The following is a 23,890-nucleotide window of genomic DNA, read 5'->3' as shown; positions in this document are numbered from 1 at the left end:
GATGTTGGCTTGGTGCATGATATGTTTAATGAAAGGGATGCTAACTTGATTCTTAGTATTTCCTTGTCTTCAAGTCATTTATGTGATGTTTGGTATTTGGGTTGGGAGAGCTCGGGCCATTTCTCAGTAAAATCAGTTTATAAGTTCTTACAATTGAGCAAAGAGTTGGGTGCACAGGATGATAATTCCGTCTTTTGGAATACTCTTTGGAAGCTAAGTGTTCCTCCAAAAGTGAAAGACTTGTTATGGCGTGCTGCTACTAACTGTCTGCCTACGAAATCCAGACTTCGTTCTAGACATGTGCCTGTTGATACCATCTGCCCTGTGTGCAAAGTAACTGATGAAACCATCTACCATTACTTGGTGGATTGCTCTTTTGCCAAAGCGTGTTGGCAATAGTTGGCTGCTAGTGTTAATTTGACGGCAGTTGGTTCTTTTGCCAACTGGTTTGCTACGGTTCTACAGCAGGCAGATGGAGAGAAAATGAGGTTGATCGCAATGACATGTTGGGCAATTTGAAAATATCGAAATGAGCTAGTATGGTCTGATAAGTCCCCTACTGTTGCGAGTATTGCTCACTTAGCTCAAGCTTTACTTGCAGATTGGACTCGGGCTCAAGATTCAACATTTAATCCTACGACTGCATTCCTTACTGATGTCGATGGTGCTAAAACTTGGGCCAAACCAGCTGAAACCACCTTGAAGATTAATGTAGATGCTGCCATTATTTCAGGATCTGCAACTTATAACTTTGCAAGTGTAACGCCCTAAATAATTAGGCACGCTACCCAAAAAAATGCTTATGAAACCCTAATCCCCTAATCGGGATTACTAATTTAAATAGCGCAGAATTTAAACTTTTATATTAAACAGACTGAAAAATAAACTTGTAATATATTTAAACTTTTCAAAATAGTTGGGATCCCAAAAAAAATATTTACAACTTATTACAAGTTCTTTCTTACTAGCCGACCTAAGCGGCAAAACGGAATACAAAAGTCAACAATGTTAGACCCATAACCCGCTTGGTCTGAAGTGGCGTGAACATGTACATTTTTCGTCTGCTCCAGAAACTCATGGCTGATTAGCTAATGCCTTATCCTTTCCTGCACAGTAGAGCACCCGTGAGCCAAGCCCAGCAAGACAGTATAAATCATAACAAATATAATATGCTCATTCACATATATGTCTGTATAGCACAGACCTGATCACTATATCAACATGCCCATGTATGTCTACGTGGCGTAGACCTATGTGTTGCGCTCACACATCTAATTAAATCTATGTGACGTAGACCCACGTGTTGCTCTCACACGTCTAAATACATTAAGGCCTTAGAAGTGGTTCATCTCGGTTATGTGTACCGAGTCCAACCTGATTATGCCTTAAGCGCATAATCCTTAAATTTCATTTCATTTAGCATGACATGGCATTTATACACATATTCCACTAAAGTAATAACCCTAGGCTAACAGACCGTTCCTATTAGGGTAATAACCCTAATTCTGGTTACAATAACTCGCATATATCAAATTCACATAAGAGCCACTGCGCATACTCTACATGCAAACTACTGTCTTACCTGTTGTCCAGCAATAGAAGGAGATTCCGAATCCCCGGGTGCTCCTGATCAGGTGCCGGTAATCCTAGTCACACAAATCTGGGATAATTCACACTTAGGGTTAACCCCTGATTTTCAACTCATAAAAATTCAAGCATGGCATTTACAACTCAGATAATCATACAGAGCTCGGAACGGGCTTTCCAACGATATAAAGAATTCCCAAATCGGAGTTCAGAATCAAAAGTTGCGAACTTTCGAAAATTCAACTCGAAACTGCCCAAAAACACGAGGGCTGGCCGCGGCATGCCCAGACCATGCCGCGGCACCTGGGACAAAACCCAGGTTCCACCAACAAGGGGTGGGCCGCGGCATGCTCAAAGCATGCCGCGGCATCTGGGTGCAGAACCCAGAAAACCAGCAGCCCTTCTTCGAATTTTCAGCTTCCAAACTCAATCTTTCACTCCAAATTCTCAACCAAGCATACAAATTAACAACTGGGATTACTAGCATATCATAGACACTCAATTAACACATTACATGCATCTAAATCCTCATAAGATCACCAAAAATCAGATTGAGAAACATAGCAAAAATCATGCCTAAACTCATCAAAACTTCATGCTCAAGGGCATGAACTTAACCCACTTCAAACCTTTTAAATTTCAGCAGCATAGCATCAATTTAAACATGAAATTTCAATCTAAAAACACCATGTAATCACTGCTCAAGCTCAACCACAAAACACATAAGAAATAGAAACTCAATTCCATAAGATTAGCATCCTTTTCATCACACATGCAAGAAGAAAATCTAAACTCAAACACATGCTTTTTACTCTACAATTTCAGCAAGAATTCAATATTTAATTTCAATTAATTCAGCAAGAAACTACCTTGATTTCTTGCACAAGCTTTAACCCAATCTCCAACACAACCAATTCTCCAACCAACAATCTTAATTCAAGCTAAATCTCACAAATCACAACTAAGAGGGTAAGAAAGGGAGAGGGTTTGGGTGAGAAAGATGAAAACCCAGAATTTTCTTTTTGTTTTTTCTCAAAAAAATCAGCTTTAATCAAATGTAATTCAAATATGGTCAAATGACCATTTTGCCCCCCTAGGGCTTAAATTCACACATACACCCTCACAAGGGTAATTTAGTCATTCATGCATAAATAATTCACCATTAAATTTCAGATTATCACTCATCAAATAAAATGCCAATTAAATCAATCCAATTTATATTTTGGGCCCGAACCCGGTTCGGCCCGAAATTCCCGTGTGTGACTATACCGCGCTAACGTGTCAGAACACACCTGAAAAGACAACACAGGCATATTATATAATAATATATAGTTCTATTAAGCACGTAATTAAATTAATCTCAACAATTTTCCCTTCTCGGGTCATAATTACCAAAATGCCCCTGGCTCACCAACGGGGTCTTTAATATTTTAATTTTCATATAATTTCACATATATTGAACTATATAATAATATAATTCCTCAATTAATTCATAATTATCTAATTAGGGTTTTGCTAATCCTTTTCTTAATTCCGGGTATTACAATTACCCCCTCCTTATAGAAATTTCGTCCTGAAATTTACCTGAACAACTCCGGATATTTCTGCTGCATATCCGTCTCGAGCTCCCAGGTTGCCTCTTCTACTTTACTGTTCCTCCACAGTACTTTCACCAATGCCACAGTCTTGCTTCTCAAGACTTTTTCTCTTCTGTCAAGTATCTGCACTGGTTGTTCCTCGTATGATAAGTCTGGTTGAAGTTCCAACGCTTCATAACTCAGAACATGGGATGAGTCTGAGACATACTTCCGTAGCATTGAAACATGAAACACATTATGTACAGCTGCCAACGCTGGGGGCATAGCCAACCTGTACGCCACTTGCCCTATCCTTTCTAGGATTTCAAAAGGTCCAATAAATCTCGAGCTAAGCTTTCCCTTCTTCCCAAAGCGTTTTATGCCTTTCATCGGAGATATTCGGAGAAATACCATGTCCCCGACCTGGAAATCAATATCTCGACGCTTTGGATCGGCATAACTCTTCTGCCTACTCTGAGCCGCGAGCATTCGCGCTCTAATTTTGTCAACTGCCTCACTTGTTTTCTGAACAGCTTCGGGACCCAAGAACTTTCTTTCACCCACTTCATCCCAATGAATGGGCGATCTACATTTCCTTCCATACAAAAGTTCATAAGGAGCCATCCCGATTGTTGCGTGATAGCTGTTATTATAAGAAAACTCGATCAGGGGAAGGTACTTTACCCATGATCCTTCAAAGTCAAGCACACATGCCTGTAGCATGTCTTCTAAAATCTGAATGGTCCTCTCGGATTGTCCATCCGTCTGAGGATAAAAAGCTGTGCTGAATTTTAACTGAGTTCCCATAGCTCGATGCAGACTTTCCCAGAATCTTGATGTAAACTTCAGATCTCTATCCGACACAATGGACTTTGGGACACCATGTAGACGAACAATTTCTCTAACATATAACTCAGCATACTGATCAATGGAGAAATTCGTCCGAATAGGTAAAAAGTTAGCAGACTTTGTAAACCTGTCCACTATGACCCACATAGAGTCAAACTGTCCCGTGGTTCTAGGCATATCTACCACGAAGTCCATAGCTATATCTTCCCATTTCCATTTTGGTATTTTCAGCGGTTGCAGCAACCCTGCAGGTCGCTGGTGTTCAGCTTTTACTTGCTGACACGTAAGGCACTTTGCAACATACTCAGCGATATCATTCTTCATGCCTGGCCACCAAAACATGACTTTCAGGTCTTGGTACATCTTTGTCGACCCTGGATGAACTGAATAAGGAGTCGTGTGAGACTCATCCATGATCTCTTTCTTGATGTTCTCATCCATAGGCACACAAATTCGACTCCCAAATCTCAACATTCCCGTTTCATTCACTGAAAAATCACTAGCTTTCCCGGCCGAAACCCTAGCTCGGGTTTTTATCAATTCCGAATCCTGATTTTGCGCTTCTTTAATTCTCTCAAGAAGAGTGGATTGCAGGGTAATATTAGCCAATTGCCCTACAATCAACTCAATTTGAGCTCGAGTCATTTCATTTACCAGCTGTTGGGAGATTTGCTTCATAGAACTCAGCTGACTCTGACCTTTTCTACTCAGGGCATCTGCAACCACGTTGGCTTTACCAGGGTGATAAAGAATCTCACAATCATAATCTTTCACCAATTCTAGCCAACGCCTCTGTCACGTATTCAAGTCTTTCTGGGTAAAGAAATATTTAGACTTTTGTGATCAGTGTATATCTCACATTTCTCGCCATAAAGGTAATGCCGCCAAATCTTTAGCGCAAATACCACTGTTGCGAGTTCTAAATCGTGAGTAGGGTACCTCTACTCGTACTCCTTTAACTGCCGAGAAGCATAAGCTATTACCCTCCCAGCCTGCATAAGCACACAGCCGAGACCCTGTCTCGAGGCATCACAATATACCACAAACTTTTTCTTATCTGAAGGAAGAGTTAGTACCACCGATCAGTCCAAACAAATTTCTGATTCTTCTGGGTCAGCTCCGTTAAGGGCACAACAATCTTTGAAAACCCTCAACGAACCGACGATAATAACCAGCCAATCCCAGAAAACTTCTAACCTCTGTAGCTGATTTCGATGCTGGCCAATCCCGAACAGCTTCAATCTTGGCCGGATCCACCATGATCCCATCTTTATCCACTATGTGCCCCAAAAATGAGACACGAGATAACCAAAACTCACACTTTTTAAACTTGGCATAAAGCTTGTGATCCCGTAACCTTTGTAAAACCGCTCTGAGATGTAATTCATGCTCTTCTTCCGTCTCAGAGTACACTAAAATGTCATCAATAAACACAATCACGAACCTATCCAGATAATCCTTGAACACCTGGTTCATCAAATCCATGAATGTCGCCGGGGCATTAGTGAGTCCAAAAGACATCACAAGAAATTCATAGTGTCCATACCGAGTACGGAATGCAGTTTTCGGGATATCTTCCTCTCGATTTCTCAGCTGATGATAGCCTGAGCGAAGATCGATCTTGGAAAAGACCGTCTTCCCTTTCAGTTGATCAAACAGATCATCAATTCGAGGTAAAGGATACTTGTTCTTAATGGTAAGCTTGTTCAACTCTCGGTAGTCAATACACATTCGCAGGGTTCCATCTTTCTTCTTCACAAATAAAACCGGAGCACCCCAAGGTGAGTAGCTCGGTCTAATGAATCCCAGATTCAATAACTCTTGCAACTGTATCTTCAATTCCTTCAACTCGGCTGGAGCCATTCGGTACGGTGCCTTAGACACTGGATCCACTCCCGGAGCCAGTTCAATAACAAATTCAATTTCCCGAACATGTGGCAATCCCGGCAAATCTTCTGGAAAGACATCAAGGAACTCACATACCAATTTCATATTCTCAGGCCCTGATGTCACAGGTTGGCTAGTGTCCACTTGAGTGACTATGAACCCTAGACAACCTCTACCCATCAGGTCTTTAGCTTTCAACAACGATATTCTCGGTATGCGTGCCCCCTGAACTTTACCCACGAACACCGCTGGGTTAGCACTCTCGGGCTCAAACACCACCATCTTCCATTTACAATTAATCATTGCTCCATACTTAGACAGAAAATCCATTCCTAGGATTATGTCAAAATCAGATAATTGCAGTTCAATTAGATTGGCGGTCAATTCACAACCGTCAATCCAAAAAGACAAGGACCGAAACCACCTTGTGGATACTATCAGGTCTCCCGAGGGTAACAGGGTTCCAAACCCCAAAGCATAAATATCACATGGCTTATGTAAACTTTCTATCACTCTACTCGATACATATGAATGAGTAGCTCCCGAATCAAATAACACAGTATAAGCACAACCATTAATAGATAACTGACCTGTCACAACTGATGGACTAGCATCAGCATCTGCCTGAGTTATAGTGAAAAGTCGCCCCGAGTTCTGAGCAACATTCTTCTTAGGCTCTTCTCTCTTAGCTTGGGGACAGTCTCTGATAAAGTGGCCCACCACGCCACACTGGAAACATGCCTTGGCTCGGCACTCACCAGGATGATGCTTCTTACATTTAGGGCACTCGGGGTATGACCGAAATGAGGACCCGCGGCCTTGACGGCCACCTCTGTTTCCCTGAAACTTTCTATTTCAACCTGAAATTCCGGAAGCCTCAGCCTTCCACTTGTGCTCAGGGTTGCTACTGTCGATCCCCTTACTGACATTACCACCAGCAGGAGGGTTTGATGCCATGGCGGCATCCTTTACAGCCTGCTCTTTCATCACTTGCTGCTCGGCCTCTTCAGCAATTAAGGCCAAGTCTACCACCCTCTTATACAGAGTGTCATGGGATGTGGTAATTTTCAAGTCTCGACTGATTGTAGCATTCAGTCCTCGAACATACTTTTGTTTGCTGGTAAAGTCGGTAGACACCAAATCACCAGCAAATTTAGATAACCTGTCAAATTCCAGAGTATATTTAGCCACCAACATCTTCCCTTAAGTCAACTTCACAAAGTCTTCCTGGTGTGAAGTCCGTACAACCACATTATAGAACTTTTCCTCATAAAGTTTCTTAAACTCATCCCATGTCATCACACTGACATCCCGGGTTTGATTCACTATATCCCACCAGACGCGGGCATGATCTTGAAACATAAAGGCTGCACAATTTACCCTCTCAGTTCCCGTCACCCCCATATTATTGAGGATCCGGGTAACAGTGCTCATCCACTGATCGGCCTTAATAATGTAGATACCTCCTAGAAAAACCGGAGGTTGTAGCTTAATAAAACTCTCGAACACAGAGTCCCGATGCGGCATAACAAACCCTTGGTTACCCACCACTGGCACAGGAGCTGGTGGTAACCCTTGATTAGCTGGGACACCTTGTTGCCTCAAACGTTGCAACTCTTCTTCTTGACGAAGTATAACACTCCGCATTTCATGAAACATTTGCTGCCAATCAGCAGGAGGATTAGCATTAACAGCCTCCGCATTATCCCCCGGATTTTGCGGAGGTGGAGGCGGTGCTGGTGGATCAGTTCGGGTAGCCCCGGGCTCTACTTGCTCGCCCTGTGGTTTGGATGATTGTGGAGGGTCCATTACTAGGTACCCTGAAATCAACAACCCCAACGAGTTAAGCACCGATACCACACTTACGCACTTAATGCCTTAAACCCTAACTCATCTATTTACCTCATACATATTTACATAAACAATTAACATTTAAAGCATGGCATCACATAACACATACATACTCTAGATGCTTGCATACTGCCTAAAATGGAAAGCGGTAAACAGATGATCACACATACAGTCAAGTATTTACTCTCAATACTTACTGCACCATGAGTCAAGCTTATCTCTGACAACGAATGTACATGTTCGGCCGGTCTACAGGAAGTTTAAAAACCTTAGCGCTCTGATACCAAATTGTAACGCCCTAAATAATTAGACACGCTACCCAAAAAATGCTTATGAAACCCTAATCCCCTAATCCGGATTACTAATTAAAATAGCGCAGAATTTAAACTTTTATATTAAACAGACTGAAAAATAAACTTGTAATATATTTAAACTTTTCAAAATAGTTGGGATCCCAAAAAAAATATTTACAACTTATTACAAGTTCTTTCTTACTAGCTGACCTAAGCGGCAAAACGGAATACAAAAGTCAACACTGTTAGACCCATAACCCGCTTGGTCTGAAGTGGCGTGAACATGTACATTTTTCGTCTGCTCCAGAAACTCATGGCTGATCAGCTAATGCCTTACCCTTTCCTGCACAGTAGAGCACCCGTGAGCCAAGCCCAGCAAGACAGTATAAATCATAACAAATATAATATGCTCATTCACATATATGTCTGTATAGCACAGACCTGATCACTATATCAACATGCCCATGTATGTCTACGTGGCGTAGACCTATGTGTTGCGCTCACACATCTAATTAAATCTACGTGACGTAGACCCACGTGTTGCTCTCACACGTCTAAATACATTAAGGCCTTAGAAGTGGTTCATCTCGGTTATGTGTACCGAGTCCAACCTGATTATGCCTTAAGCACATAATCCTTAAATTTCATTTCATTTAGCATGGCATGGTATTTATACACATATTCCACTAGAGTAATAACCCTAGGCTAACAAACTGTTCCTATTAGGGTAATTACCCAAATTCTGGTTACAATAACTCGCATATATCAAATTCACATAAGCGCCACTGCGCATACTCTACATGCAAACTACTTTCTTACCTGTTGTCCAGCAATAGAAAGAGATTCCGAATCCCCGGGTGCTCCTGATCAGGTGCCGGTAATCCTAGTCACACAAATCTGGGATAATTTACACTTAGGATTAACCCCTTATTTTCAACTCATAAAAATTCAAGCATGGCTTTTACAACTCAGATAATCATACAGAGCTCGGAACGAGCTTTCCAACGATATAAAGAATTCCCAAATCGGAGTTCGGAATCAAAAGTTACGAACTTTCGAAAATTCAACTCGAAACTGCCCAAAAACACGAGGGCGGGCCGCGGCATGCCCAGACCATGCCGCGGCACCTGGGACAAAACCCAGGTTCCACCAACAAGGGGTGGGCCGCGGCATGCTCAGAGCATGCCGCGACATCTGGGTGCAGAACCCAGAAAACCAGCAGCCCTTCTTCGAATTTTCAGCTTCCAAACTCAATCTTTCACTCCAAATTCTCAACCAAGCATACAAATTAACAACTGGGATTACTAGCATATCATAGACACTCAATTAACACATTACATGCATCTAAATCCTCATAATATCACCAAAAATCAGATTGAGAAACATAGCAAAAATCATGCCTAAACTCATCAAAACTTCATGCTCAAGGGCATGAACTTAACCCACTTCAAACATTTTAAATTTTAGCAGCATAACATCAATTTAAACATGAAATTCCAATCTAAAAACACCATGTAATCACTGCCCAAGTTCAACCACAAAACACATAAGAAATAGAAACTCAATTCCATAAGATTAGCATCCTTTTCATCACACATGCAAGAAGAAAATCCAAACTCAAACACATGCTTTTTACTCTACAATTTCAGCAAGAATTCAATATTTAATTTCAATTAATTCAGCAAGAAACTACCTTGATTTCTTGCACAAGCTTTAACCCAATCTCCAACACAACCAATTCTCCAACCAACACTCTTAATTCAAGCTAAATCTCACAAATCACACTTTGAAAACTAAGAGGGTAAGAGAGGGAGAGGGTTCGAGTGAGAAAGAGGAAAACCCAGAGTTTTCTTTTTGTTTTTTCTCAAAAAAATCAGCTTTAATCAAATGTAATTCAAATATGGTCAAATGACCATTTTGCCCCCCCTAGGGCTTAAATTCACACATACACCCTCACAAGGGTAATTTAGTCATTCATGCATAAATAATTCACCATTAAATTTCAGATTATCACTCATCAAATAAAATGCCAATTAAATCAATCCAATTTACATTTCGGGCCCGAACCCGGTTCGGTCTGAAATTCCCAGGTGTGACTATATCGCGCTAACCTGTCAGAACACACCTGAAAAGACAACACAGGCATACTATATAATAATATAGTTCTATTAAGCACGTAATTAAATTAATCTCAACAATTTACCCTTCTCGGGTCATAATACCAAAATGCCCCTGGCTCACCAGCGGGGTCTTTAATATTTTAATTTTCATATAATTTCACATATATTGAACTATATAATAATATAATTCCTCAATTAACTCATAATTATCTAATTAGGGTTTTGCTAATCCTTTTCTTAATTCTGGGTATTACAGCAAGGGTGATTAGGGATGAAATTGGCGCATTGGTGGAAGCTTTTACCTGCTGTCGGTCAGGGTTGTTGCAACCCGAAATGGTGGAAGCTTTGGGTGTTAAAGAGGCACTGAGTTGGGTTAAACGGAAAGATTGAAGGTTGTCATTGAAACTGATAGTCTTACTGTGGTGCAAGCATAATGTAACTCTATTCCTATGGTTTCATACTTTTGGAGTATTATTTCTAATTGTAAGACGTTAAATGACTTGCAAGATGTTTATGTTAATTTCATTAGACGTTTTGCAAATAGTGTTGCTCATTTCTTAGCTCGAACATCCTATTTAATTGTTGATCGTGTAATCAGGAGTAGTGATGTTATTTCAAATTTTAATCATGTAATCACTATAGATTGCAATTAATAAAGATGATTAATTTTTTCAAAAAAAAAATAAATAAATAATAATTGGACTTTGTTATTTATTGTTATGCCATAGTTGCTTGTTTGGAACTCAATTTTATGGAATAAATATAAAACAAAATTCCCATTTTCTTTTCTGTCTCAAATCTAAACTCTAAACACAATAATAAGTGAATTAATTCAATAATTATGAATGCAAGAAGATTCCCAATCAAAATAAACACTACTAATAATGTTGAAACTGTGAAAAAGAGAAGAGGAAATCTAACCAATAATCAAAAGACTTGATACATTCAAAACTGACCACTTGGAGAAATCAAATACTGTCAAACTAAAAATTACAACATAGAAACAAAAAAAGAGACTATATTATACAGAGAAAGAATGATATCACAAAGTGGGAGGAAAAAAAATTAATAATAAGGGAGTAAGGCTTGGGTTGTTAGTTAAGTTAGTTCAGTAGTCGTTAGATCGATAAACCTTATCGGTCCTGTTCGGTTTCATTCTGAATGTTTGTTGATTGGACTGATAAGAGAAAGTAATTCCTACTTAGTTGGAAGTTTTAGGAATCATGAGAACCTTGAACCAACACAACAACACGTTGCTTCCCACTGTCGCTTCGGAGATTCTCTCCTTTTAATCCCATCTGTGAAAGAGAAAGAGAAAGAGAGTCGAACGTGTTAAGTTGAAAATGGAACTTGGAATTGGTTGGAGTTGGATTCGAGATTAGGCGATTGATTACCTCTAGAGAAATGTCGGGGGGAAACCACCGTAAGAGCACGCCAAGATGCACGACGGCAGGAATGAGTTTGAAGAGCATTGGAGTTGTTACCTGCATCGGTTTTTCACGGTAGATTAGCTGAGTAAAATACTAGAAGAGAACCCGACATGATTTTATACTCGAATGTCATTAAAATGAACTCATACCAGGCTTAGTGCTGTGGTCCCAAGAAGCAATAGATACAATTTTCCCTGGTTACATAAGATAGAGAAGAATTGGTAATGGTTGTAAACAGATTATAGTATATATTTCAACTTAAGTTACAGAACAAACCTCGACTAGATGAAGGTTTGAGGCGCGACTAAGGAGAACGAAAGCGAATTCCCCTATTTGTGCCAAAGACAATGCCACCTTTGTACAATGAACAATAACCACACATTGATCACTTGCAGAAGAAGTGAAAAATAATTAATAAGACAGTAAATTGTGGTAGCGAAAACTTACAAGGATTGAAGTTTTGTTGTTGTAGCGAAATCCTTTGACGACTGATGCAATGATAGCTGTTTTTACGATGATGACCAATATAACGGATGCAAGCAATATGTCTACGTGATTCCATAGAAACTGAACATGGATCAACATCCCAATGCTGGCAAGGAAAAGAGCAGCGAAGAGATTTCGAATGGGCTCAATCTGCATAAAGGAAAAGATTCACTCTGTAAATGGAATTATTTAAATCTCAAATGATTCAAAATTGCAAAGACAGACTATCATACATTGTATATTTCACACATACGTTTACGGCGGTTGTGCTGACTATACAGGTTCAATAATTTTATGGCTGTTATGGCTTGAAGAGAAGAAAAAGGCAAACTGTAAAACTAGGAAGACCGCATAGAAATTATTTTGAATGGTTTGGCACAAAACTTTTCAAAAGGCTTACTTCTCTTGGGAAGATATAACACCTACATATCTGCCAAGTCCAAAAATCAAATTTCGCCAAAAAATCGGTGTTAAACAAAATTAACAGAGCAAGGCAACATGTCTGCCTACTCCAAACTCAGTTTTCTTTCTCTTATCTTCCCAGTTGTTGTGTACAGACAAAAATGGATGTTTATGATCCATTTCACATTTTGCATTACTGGAGCAGGTATTATTCCACAAATCTGAAACAAGGAATTTTTTTATGTAAGGATGTGAATTTCAACAACACCCGTCACCTCTAATCTACCTCGATAGGTAACCATTGCAGGCACACTACTATGAAGAACAAAACGAGGCTAGCTTCCACTTATACCTCATTCATCTAACCCATAATTTAAGATGTATAATAGCATATACTTGAATACAATATTTACAGTTACGCGAAATCAATTGCTCTCCATACATCTCCACAGCATCCATTTGACTGAAAAGAGAATAATTTATTAATCTTACTTGTTCAAGAGTATGTGGTGCAAGATCGGTTGTGGATATCATCACACCAGCAGCAAACGAACCCAGCTCTAGACTTAGTCCCAACTTATCACTACACTGCAGTAATACAAACATTCTATAATGAATCCAACATGCAATCTATGGTTATAACAGTATATTTTGATATACTGAAGAAGGTCACACAGAAAAGAAAAAATTGCAGCTTGCCAAAATAACATTGTTACTGCAAATTAGGTTTCTCCCTCTGTCCATAAGTATGCACAATTAAAATATTAATGGGAACCACCAGTCATTCTGCTAACTATATGCATAACAAATAGAAATTTTCTGAAGCATTAACCAAGGCCGCAAATAGATGGTACAGGAAGCAAGAAAACAAACCCAGGCTACGAGTAAGCAGAATGCCACTGATGCCAATTGATAGAGTTCATTGGTCTGCAATATGAAACTAATTGTTACAGACCATACAAAGTAGACAATGTAAGTTAATTGCACACTCAACTAACTTGTTTCATTCAAAAGCAAAATAATACCTGAGACGATAAGCTAATCATCAATTTTAGTAACCAAGGGAGAGCAGTGCGAGATACTATTGACAAAACAGCTAGAAATGCAATCAAGATCACCAGCCTGGTTAAAAGTAGATGATCAGCTTATCCTTATATCAAGTATTGAAGTACAGGAATGAGATTACTATAAGCACAATGTTCAAGGAAAAAAGTGTGTAATCAACACTATCCACTGGATCCAAATGACAAAACTTACAATTTGGCCATTGACAGAAATCCTTCAAGAACACCAGAAGTCCCACCAAGAACTGGAAGCAAAGCAAAAAGCAATCCCACAGCACAGTCCTGGAAAACAAACATTTCTCAAGATATTTCCAGAAAGAGAGATTGTAAAATATTTTTAAATAATTTGAAGTCCATAAGAAGTAAGAAGAGTAAAGTGTTAAATCCTACACACCTGGAGGATAAGGGTGCCTATGGTGACTTGGCCGTGAAGAGAATTTGTGGTGTTTTTCTCCATCAAAAACTTCAATACCTTAGGACACAAGAATGCAACTTTTCAGTAATCATAATACACATCCAGGCAATATTTATGAGCTGAAAAATCACAAACAGAGAAATGAATAATAAGGTGCACACATGCATGCATGAAACAATTTTTAGGTTACCACTGCCGTCGAAGACATTGAAAGAAATGCTCCAACAAATACTCCCTCTGAAGTTTTACCACCACACAACTGCAAAAAGAAACATCTAATCAGTACTTTAGCGAGGAACCAACACCTGATAAAAGTGTATGGGAAGTACAAATATAGCTGAAGTAAGAATGCCCAACACATACCGATACTGTAATCCCACAGAGGCACATGAATAGTAAAATTTGGAGCAGACCTCCTAGAATAGCAACAGCTCGAACAACTTTCAACTATAATCACAAAGTGATAGTTTAAATAGCATTATAAGTTATGACCACTCAAAAAAAACAATGCGAAGGGAGGGAGAAGAAGTGAAAGAGCAAGAAAATGGCCAACCTTTGTTGTGGAGAAGTCTAAGCCCAAAGCAAAAAGGAGAAATATTACACCAAACTGAGCCACTGTTTCAACCTACAAATAGACCATCATTTAAAGGGGAAGCATAGTATCATACGCTATAACTACTCTTAAAAAACAGTTATCCTTTACACCTAATTTTATGTACAGGGGTATGAAGTAAAAACTATATGTACCTATCTGAGGATGAGGCCCAAACTTTCATATACTATACTGGGCCTAACTAATTAGGATGAAATCAATTAAGATGAATACTTATAGAACTTAACATGCCCAAAATGCCTCAAGCTTTGGGTGTGTGAGTGATGCAGAAGAGTTCAAGTCCTTGTAACTGTCTTATAAAATACATTTATCTATGAGGAAAAAAATTATATATTTATACTCACATATGAACTTAACATTGCCTATGTTATGGATTAAAAATTGTTTTGAAAATCGAACTAGTTAAATGGCAAGAGATGAACGATGGGTGCTTTAACATATGAATTATTTACCAGAAGTGTTTTATTGTCTTCATAACAGAAAGCTGGATAAAAAGTAAAAACCTTGCAAGAAGAAACATACTTGCACCATTTCACTGATGAAGTTCAATCCTCCAGGGCCAATCAAAGATCCCGCTAGCAAATATCCAGTAATAACCTTCACCATGCATAAAATAATATAACGGAATCAGAAGAAATAAACATAGGATTTTAAGTTGTAATTAATCAATATGATTCATAGAAAAAGGTAGCCAGACCGGCTGTCCAGCACAAGCAAAGGCGATCCCCCCACAGGTTGCAGACACAATAACAACTACCAAATCTGATATTAATCTGCAATCCAACAAATTGAAGAGTTCAGAGTTCAGACTATCTCATAAAGTATGAAGAACAAACTTAACAAAACGAGAAACAGTAAGTCAACCTCAAGTCTAGCTGCAGCATAGGATACTTTGACTTAAAGTTTGATATAATGAAGACATTGTCCTGAGAGGAGTCGATCGGATAGAGAAAAAAGTGATATAGCATTTTATTGGCAAGAGAACAAAAACCCATGGCATTAATATAAATGTATACATTCTTTTTCTAAAGAAGCAACCTTACCTTCCGATCTATCAAGGTTGGAGTATCTTCTGCTCTGTTTTCATTATCCAGATTGAAGACATCTTGAAACTGAAACGACCTAATAATACCACAATTGAGTAATGCAAAAGCAAGTTCAATTGATGAAAGCAAAACCAATATGGAACAGGTGCTCATAAAGTAATAAATATATTCATTTCAGATAAGAGCACATACTTCTCCTCTTTCGTCTCATTTTTTTTCGACCTGACTCTTGCAACAGTCTCCAGAACTGCCTGATGAGCATAAAATACACATTTAGCTAAAAACAATTATATTTTCATACTTCTCATGGTCATTAACAAATTTTGGAAAGATGGTAACTGTTTCCCTTTTCCATTGAAAACATTTCTTTCACCATAAAGTTTGATTCTTTCCCAAATCTTATTTGAATTGGATTCTTCTAATTTTGATCACATAAACGTAAGAGATTAATATTTGAGATGCAGTAAGTAGCACCAACCTGTTGCTCTGAAACACTGTTGTTAAAGCTCCCAGCATCATTAGCTGCAATGCAACAAGTACCACAAGTAAGAAAAGGCGTTCAGATCGATTATTCTCTTATTTATTATACCACAAATCAGTAATTTACATATATATATATATATTATATGGTAAGGATTAAGATATGAAGTGTTGTTCTTTCATTACACAATTTGATGTATTTCTACGTTATTGACTAATCAAACCAAATTCTTCAAAACCAAGCAAATCATTTCAATCCAACAAAACAGAATCTCATAAGAATCTTCAGTAAACTCCAATTTACTAGAAATGCAAACGAAGCAACATCAACATTAAACCCTAACAAAAAAAAAAAAAAAAAGAGTTACAAAGAGAAAGAAAGGCTGAATTCGGATTCGGATTCGGATTCGGATCTACACACCTTCATTTTGGTCATTCTCCTTGAACTCATTCTCCAAAGCTTTATCAATCATATCAGCGAAGCTACCTTCTTTAGGTTTAGAACTCGACACATTGAACTGAGTGAAATTAGTCCCAAGTAGCAGATCCGATTCATCTCCAACCAACCTCTCCCTCTCACTCTCACTCTCGCTCTGGCTCGTAGAAACAGGAAGCAAATCCGAACATAGAAGAAGAACCAGAATCGGAGCCAAGATCGAGAAGAAACCTCTAACCGAATACGAAGAAGAAGATCTTCTCAACAACATTGCCGATAAATTAAGAAATAACACCAACTGAGCTGAACTGAGCTAAGCTTCAACTCCAATTCAACAATGGCAGATATACATACATATATATATATATATTATATATCTAGAGTGAGAAGAAGAGTGTTTAATCAAGTTGTTGTGGTCTTAATCACAATCAATCTGGATTTAGTTAAAACCAACAATACATACATAAATACACACAAATCATATATATATGTATATATATAATGATCTCTGATATAATCGCCGGTGAATTTTCAGGCGAGGAGAGAGAGAGAGTGAGTGAAATGGAAGTTAGTTTGACTTTTTGACTTGACTATGGTAATAATAAGGGTACCAACTCTATTATATACCTGAAACTACAGACTATAAAGGCTATTGAGGGTAATTTTGTAATTTACTTCACCTCATTTTAATGGTGGCTGATCCGACAAAATCATCTTTTGGTTAGTTTTATTTTTGGGAAAAAAATTAAAAACGGTTTTTTTTTAATTTTAATTAAAATAAAATAAAAGAAAGAACAAAAGTTTTTTAATTTTTATAAGAAAATGTCAAATTTTGGAAATACATCCAAATTTTTTGCATAAAGTCATGTTTTTTTAGTGTACTCAATTCATATATAAGATGACTAGGTTTTCCAACCTTTTCCAATTTTGTCTTTGTGTGAATTTGAATTTATGAATGTCTTTTTGTTTGATAAATAGACATTTTATTAGAATTACTTATAAAGTAGAACCTCTATTCAAGAATACACCTGGGATTAAGCAAATTATATTTTAATTGAGAGGTTATAATTAAATAGAGTTACACTAGAAAAAAAAATTAAAATACCAAAAAATATCAATGTAACAATAATAACAATAAATAATTATTAATACTATATTATAATAGAATTGTTTTAAAGTAAATATAATGTTGATACATATATTACAATTTGAAATAAAATTATTAATTTTATGTAAATAAATTTACAAAATATATGTATATATTTTAAAAAGATGTAATTATTCTTATATAGAGGTATACTTTATTAATATGGGACTTTGAAAAAGTATAACTAATTACAATTTAGATGTTATTCTTATTTATAACTAGCCCAAATTGGGACTTAATTTTTTTATAACAAATTAGAGGTTATTCTTGAATAGAGTATTCTTAAATAGAGGTTCTACTGTATTAACAAAAAAGAAAATAAAAATTGTAGAGTGAAAAATACAAATCTAAGAATATGTTTGGTAAGATGGAAGGAGAATATAGAAGATGAATAGTTAAGAGAAGATGAAAAATATAAAGAAATGGAATGATAAATCAATATTCATCTACGAAATTATTAAATTATTTTTCAAGTAATTTTTTAATAATTTTTTAAAAGGCGATTTCGTTATTCCGAACAAATAAGGATGGAGAGTATCAATCTTTTTATTAATATGTTTGAGTGAATCTATTATCCTATTACTTTTCTTTTTCTTCCAATAATTTTCTTATTTTATAAGAACAATAATATTTATGAATTTGTAATTGCTTATACTTTATTCGAAAATAACTTTGAAAGTGAGCTAGATACCACCACACAAAGAGAAACATGAAATATGTAAATTGTGGCATTTCGTGGTCGAACCCTAATATATTTGTTACCCTAAAAAGGTCCTAACCATATGTGATACTAGTGGTTGTTTTTCATAACCATGCCTAATTAGTCATTCTTAATATTTTTTATTTATTACAATTTTTTATACTTCTCTACTCAAAATTTTAAAGACACGACTTAATAGTAGTAATAGTTTGAAAAACACAATTCAATAATAGTTCCGGATGCATAATTTTACAGTAACAATACTTCAAACATATTGATTTTTTAACAACTAATGTCATTTTTTTTTAGGACAAAATGACACAATTTAAAATAAGTATTTTAAGATGTCTTATTTTTTTTTATTAATAACAACAAAATCAAAATGGTGTTGTTGAAATATCAACACTTATATTAAATTATTTGGTATACAATCTTAACAATAGCATTGATGATGCACAAGGTGACATGCTCTCATTTTACCTAAACCAAATTCTAGTATTAATTAATTAATTATTTTAAGTTGAATCTCATTTCAAAATTAAACAACATCCATCTGCCACAACCAAGACAACTCAGGATTGAATCACATGGCCTGCACTACATTACATTATTACCCTTTTAATTTTACAAGTAATCAACTAATATATTTCCTTGGCAAATTAATTATTATTTTGCAAAATAATATCAAAATAAAGCTATTCTGCAAAAAAAAAAAAAAATGGTTAGGATTTAGTGTCATTAGATTAGTAAACAAACATTAGTAATTAATTATGTATGCTAATCTCAACTGTTTTCATGTAAAATTGTCATGAATGACATTTGAATATACACCTCAAAGAACATTTCTTTCAATATTAAAACTAAAAATATACATATTTTTACATACTCTTTCAAAGTAGTGTCAATGAGCACTAAAATCAAAATAAAAACTCACTTATCTACTTTAAAGATAATCATTTACCATGAGTTCCAACATAAGTGGAACTCAAGAACTCAAGAAATTTGTGCCCTTTTGCATCCTCTTTGGCACAAAGTCATGTCCCCGTTACATGTGTATCGATCAAACGTTTCGTGGAGAGATTTGTTATCGAATCTGCTATAACTCTAGCACTAGACTTCATATAACCACCTGAATAGCCAAGAGAAGTTACTAACAAGTAATACTACTAAGTTTGTCTCAGGTGGCTATAGCTTTTCTTGCAAACAAAGAGAGAAAGATAGAGAAGGCGCACCTGATGTGAGCATGACAATAGGAATGTTCCTCTCGCGAGCAAACCTAAAAACCTTTTCGTCTCTACTAGAAATCCCATCAGGACTAATCTGCACAAGTGTTATAGAAAAGAAATACAAAACAGAATTGAAAACCTTTTCATCTTTACTGGTTATCCCATAACGCCTATTATATATATATATATATATATATATATATATATATATATATATATATATATCAAGATGAAGAGTGAAGCTAAACAATGAATCGGATCCTATGACAAGATTACCTTCAGCCTCCCCAGTGGATCTCCATCTAATATATCTGTTCCAGCATTATAGATTATAAGCTCTGGATCAAATGCGTGTGCAGCAACCTAATGTGGTGGACATAGAAGAAATCCCTCATTTCCAGATATGATAACTAGTACCAAAGAAACCACTTTCATACATGTGACAAAGCATTATTATAATGACTTTCAGTAGTCAAATAAAGATAAAAAGACAATTTAAGATTATGTGATTATATCTCTTAAAGATAACATCTTATATGCTCTAAAACACATCCTTTCTTGTTACTTTGCTGCTTTGTAGGCCTAACATATTGAACTTTGCTTTCACTTACCACCTAAAAATATAAAACCAAAAATAATTAAACAAAACGAACCATCCCGTTTACAAGTTTTGAATGAAAAAGATACATCGTTTAGAAAATAAAATGACTGGTCATTTGTTTCTTCAAGTAGAATAATAGCAACTAATGTTGCTTTACATGTTAAAATCATTTTCATTCAGCTTCAAAAGTGACTGCTTGTTTGTTGTATTAAAAATAACAAGAACAAAAACAATGATTTCACACTCATTACAGGAAGCAGAATAACAACGAGAGTACTGAGTGTGAAAATCAACAGAATTCAAGAAACAATGTTAAGTTACACAAGGAGGGGGATACAAATACATAAGCATAAAACAGGAATTGTAGCACAATATTTGCATGAATCAGAAGAGAATAAAAGTTTAAAAGCTTTTTACCTCAAGTGCTTCGTCTAATTTTTGCAAGTACTCGTGTGTTCTAGTGCCACTCTGGTCAAAATTCATGAAAAGCATCAATTTATTGTGGTGCAAGGAAGATACAATTACAATTTTCTTGAGAAGATGAGATATTAATCACTTACCACTACTTCGACCTTCTGATCAATATATCTCCTAGCCTCATAATCCTTATAAAGAAATTAGGAAGGGAGAACAATGTTAAAGAATATTGTAATTTTATAAAGGCTTCAAAAGGATTCAATCGAGAAGGCGTTTTTTCGGTACCCAAAATCACTCCCTAACCCCAGCTCTCATTACATTTAAATCATTTCTGAAAGAATCCATAGAAGGAGAATAAAAAGCAGGTGACTTACCAATGGATATATTCCAGGGTTGAACATATCCAGAATATAGACTCGACCTGTTAGAAAAAATGAAGTTATTTCGGATCCAAAGAGAATCATATAAAGCTATTAAGGGAAGGATGAGAGTAAAAGTAAACATACTGTCATTGGCAAAATCTGTTTCATGGCCATTTCCTTGATGTGCATCAAGATCAATAATCATCACCCTGAAAAATTTGGAGACTAAGACCAAGCCCATACTTAAAAAATAATATAACTCTTAAGTGAGGCATCTGTTACTACCTAGATACGTTTAATCGAACAAAGGCAAAATGAATGCAAAGGGTAATGTCAGCATAAACACAAAATCCCCCTCCTCTCCCTCCACAACAATGATGAAACCCTCCCCCAACATTGATGGCCCATCCCCGCTCTTTTGCAAGCTTTGCAGCCACAATAGTACCTCCAACCTGCAGTTAAAACATGACTAGACAATCTTCTCTATTATCCTTTCGGAAAGAATGGAAGAAAACAATTCAATAGCAAAAACAGGTCTGAAGAAAAAATCAAGGCTGAATGACACAATATTATTACCTGGTTTCTGAATGGATGAAGAACTTTCTGCTGCACAATACAATTGGGAAATAATGCCACAGGAGGTACCTATGTGATAGTACTTAAAATATGTAAACAATCCTTGAAACATGATCAAAATAATTGTTATGAAGGGAATGATATCACCTATGTCAATAACATAATCTAAACACCAGAACAATTTGACCAGTAACAACAAAGTATAAAACAAAGAAATGGTACAAAAGATCGAAGAGCAGGGAATGAACAATGAGACTTAATCTCTTTATTGAAAGAATGAAAAATCTGAGAACAAAAACAATGGAGTCAAGCTCCTCACATGAAACCTCAGACACATGTGAACTCCTTATACAACCCTCCTTCCTACTTTTGTTCTCTAGACTAAAAACTCAGAAAAACATTTGTATTGATAAGACTAAGTAACAGAATAATAACTAACAAAACTGTTTTTTGAGACACCAAGCCGAGTAAATAACTAAAATGCAGAGTAGGTTGCATAGTCATTTAGCTAATATGATAGGTAACAAGTCCTCTTCAAGATAGGAAAAATTTCCAAAATACACTTCTCCCAATTGAACCAAAAATCTATTTTCTCATTCCATATCCAATAATAGCTACACAATTACATATATATATATATATATATAAATATATAGATTTTCACACTATTTACAAATTACTAATAAGCATCACACTATTTGATAGTGTAACATAATATGTGAGTAATCATAACACTTACAAAAACAAATATGAGTATTCAATACAGAAAATCAAAATGCATTATTACCTCAATTATCATGGCAACATTTGCACTATACTTTAAGCTATTCAAGTATGACTCTGAATGAACCTGTTCAAATCAACAAACACCCACTTCCTTCACCTCAAACATTTACACAATTTCTCAAAAATAAAATGCTTAACAATCTAAAATACCACAAGGAGATCATTCTTTGAAGCTTCCAATGGCTCAACAATACCATTTTTGTCAAGAACACCATCCTTGATTAAAAACCCACATATTCTACCCCACTTAGCAGAATCAAATGGGTGCCTGAAATTCAATCACAAAATCATATATTTGTCCTTTTTCTTTTCTTTTGAGCAAACAATGCTGGAAATTTTCACACAAAACCCTAATCTTACAGCTTTTCAATGCCAAGAAATGAGATGTCATACTTCGAAGAGTAAATCAACGGTACCTGATTCAATTTCAAAAACAAATTCAGCATAAAACAGCTCAATTTATTGAACAGAGACTCAAATTGGAATACCTTGGAGATTGGAACATCGAAATAGAGCTTGCTAGAGAGAATACGCTGTACGGCGTCGTTTGGAGACGAAGAAGAAGACATAGTAGAATTTCGATTGAGAATTTGAGATAGTTTGAATGTAAGGAAGGTGATGAGCAAAAGAACTGTTGATTTAACTGCGATTCCGAGTTGACTCGGCCAAACTCGGTCGTACTTGACTCGGCAGTAGTTCATCTTTCATCTTCTTCGACTCAGAACTCGAATTGAGTTGACTCGGTACTCTACTCACTACCGAGTTCAAAGAAACACTCTTTTACAGTTTGATTAGTGTCTAAAAAACGAAGCAAATGAAAATTATAGCAATTTTGAAATTTGATAAAACTAAGAAAGCCCAGCCCAGCCCAGCCCATTACAATGATTTCCTCTCTTATATTGTACGGATTATTTTAGAAATACAAGAATAAAAAAATTATAAAAATAAGGTTGTACTAAATTTCATGTATTTTTACGGTTTTTATGATTTTATTTACCGAAAGTACAGTGATTTAATATTTTTATATTTTTAAATATTATACTCTTGTTGATTTTTTGTTATTTGTATGATGTTTTGATATTATTTGAAAGTTATTTTCTTGTTACTTTCATGTGAGTTTTTTATTATTTTTGTGTTATTTTTTATAGAACATTTTGAAAATGTAAATTATATAAATAAATATTTGACTATAAAAGTGTATAAAATTGACCAAAAATAATATTTTGTGTAAATTTTCCTCTATTGTATTAAGGGCCCAGTACCTACTTTTGAAGAGCTCCTTCAATTTTTGTACGAGAAAAATACAAATTTTATGGGTTCTTTTACAATATATAACATTATAAATTAGAAAATAATTTGATTAAATAGACGGGAAAATTACAGTAAAAGCCCTTAAAAAATTTATTTTGATGCAAATAAGTTCCCAATTTTAAAAAACAGCAGTAATAGTCTCCAAGATTGAGATTCTTATAAGTCGGTTGGTCCTCTTTTTAACACATTCGTTAATTCTTCCCTAAAATGTCACGTGTTGATATTATT

At 36.1% G+C, this 23,890-nt stretch overlaps 2 protein-coding genes across 2 annotated transcripts; both read right to left on the bottom strand.

The window, feature by feature from the left end:
- Positions 1 to 11,088: 11,088 nt before the first annotated feature.
- Positions 11,089 to 17,148, bottom strand: LOC115707176 (K(+) efflux antiporter 6). Its single transcript, XM_030635053.2, has 20 exons — positions 16,522 to 17,148; positions 16,099 to 16,142; positions 15,813 to 15,871; positions 15,618 to 15,696; positions 15,439 to 15,500; positions 15,272 to 15,347; positions 15,097 to 15,171; positions 14,515 to 14,586; positions 14,325 to 14,408; positions 14,152 to 14,220; positions 13,941 to 14,018; positions 13,740 to 13,828; positions 13,508 to 13,604; positions 13,356 to 13,409; positions 12,975 to 13,070; positions 12,042 to 12,230; positions 11,871 to 11,948; positions 11,744 to 11,788; positions 11,559 to 11,648; positions 11,089 to 11,462 (listed from the first exon to the last, which is right to left on the bottom strand). The coding sequence occupies exons 1-20, from the start codon at positions 16,805 to 16,807 to the stop codon at positions 11,379 to 11,381; spliced, it is 1,806 nt and encodes a 601-aa protein (XP_030490913.2). The 5' UTR covers positions 16,808 to 17,148; the 3' UTR covers positions 11,089 to 11,378.
- A 2,061-nt stretch (positions 17,149 to 19,209) lies between these two features.
- On the bottom strand, positions 19,210 to 23,123 carry LOC115707169 (histone deacetylase 2). Its single transcript, XM_030635038.2, is given in 14 exon segments — positions 19,210 to 19,512; positions 19,616 to 19,703; positions 19,886 to 19,972; positions 20,628 to 20,678; positions 20,771 to 20,815; positions 21,002 to 21,048; positions 21,134 to 21,198; positions 21,275 to 21,441; positions 21,566 to 21,634; positions 22,353 to 22,415; positions 22,502 to 22,619; positions 22,712 to 22,767; positions 22,840 to 22,998; positions 23,000 to 23,123. Coding segments are annotated over 14 exon segments (1,170 nt in total). The 5' UTR covers positions 23,060 to 23,123; the 3' UTR covers positions 19,210 to 19,417.
- Between the last annotated feature and the right edge of the window lie 767 nt (positions 23,124 to 23,890).

The sequence above is a fragment of the Cannabis sativa genome, chromosome X, assembly GCF_029168945.1.
Source record: "Cannabis sativa cultivar Pink pepper isolate KNU-18-1 chromosome X, ASM2916894v1, whole genome shotgun sequence".
Taxonomy (NCBI): domain Eukaryota; kingdom Viridiplantae; phylum Streptophyta; class Magnoliopsida; order Rosales; family Cannabaceae; genus Cannabis; species Cannabis sativa.
This window is presented reverse-complemented; position numbering and strand designations above follow the sequence as displayed.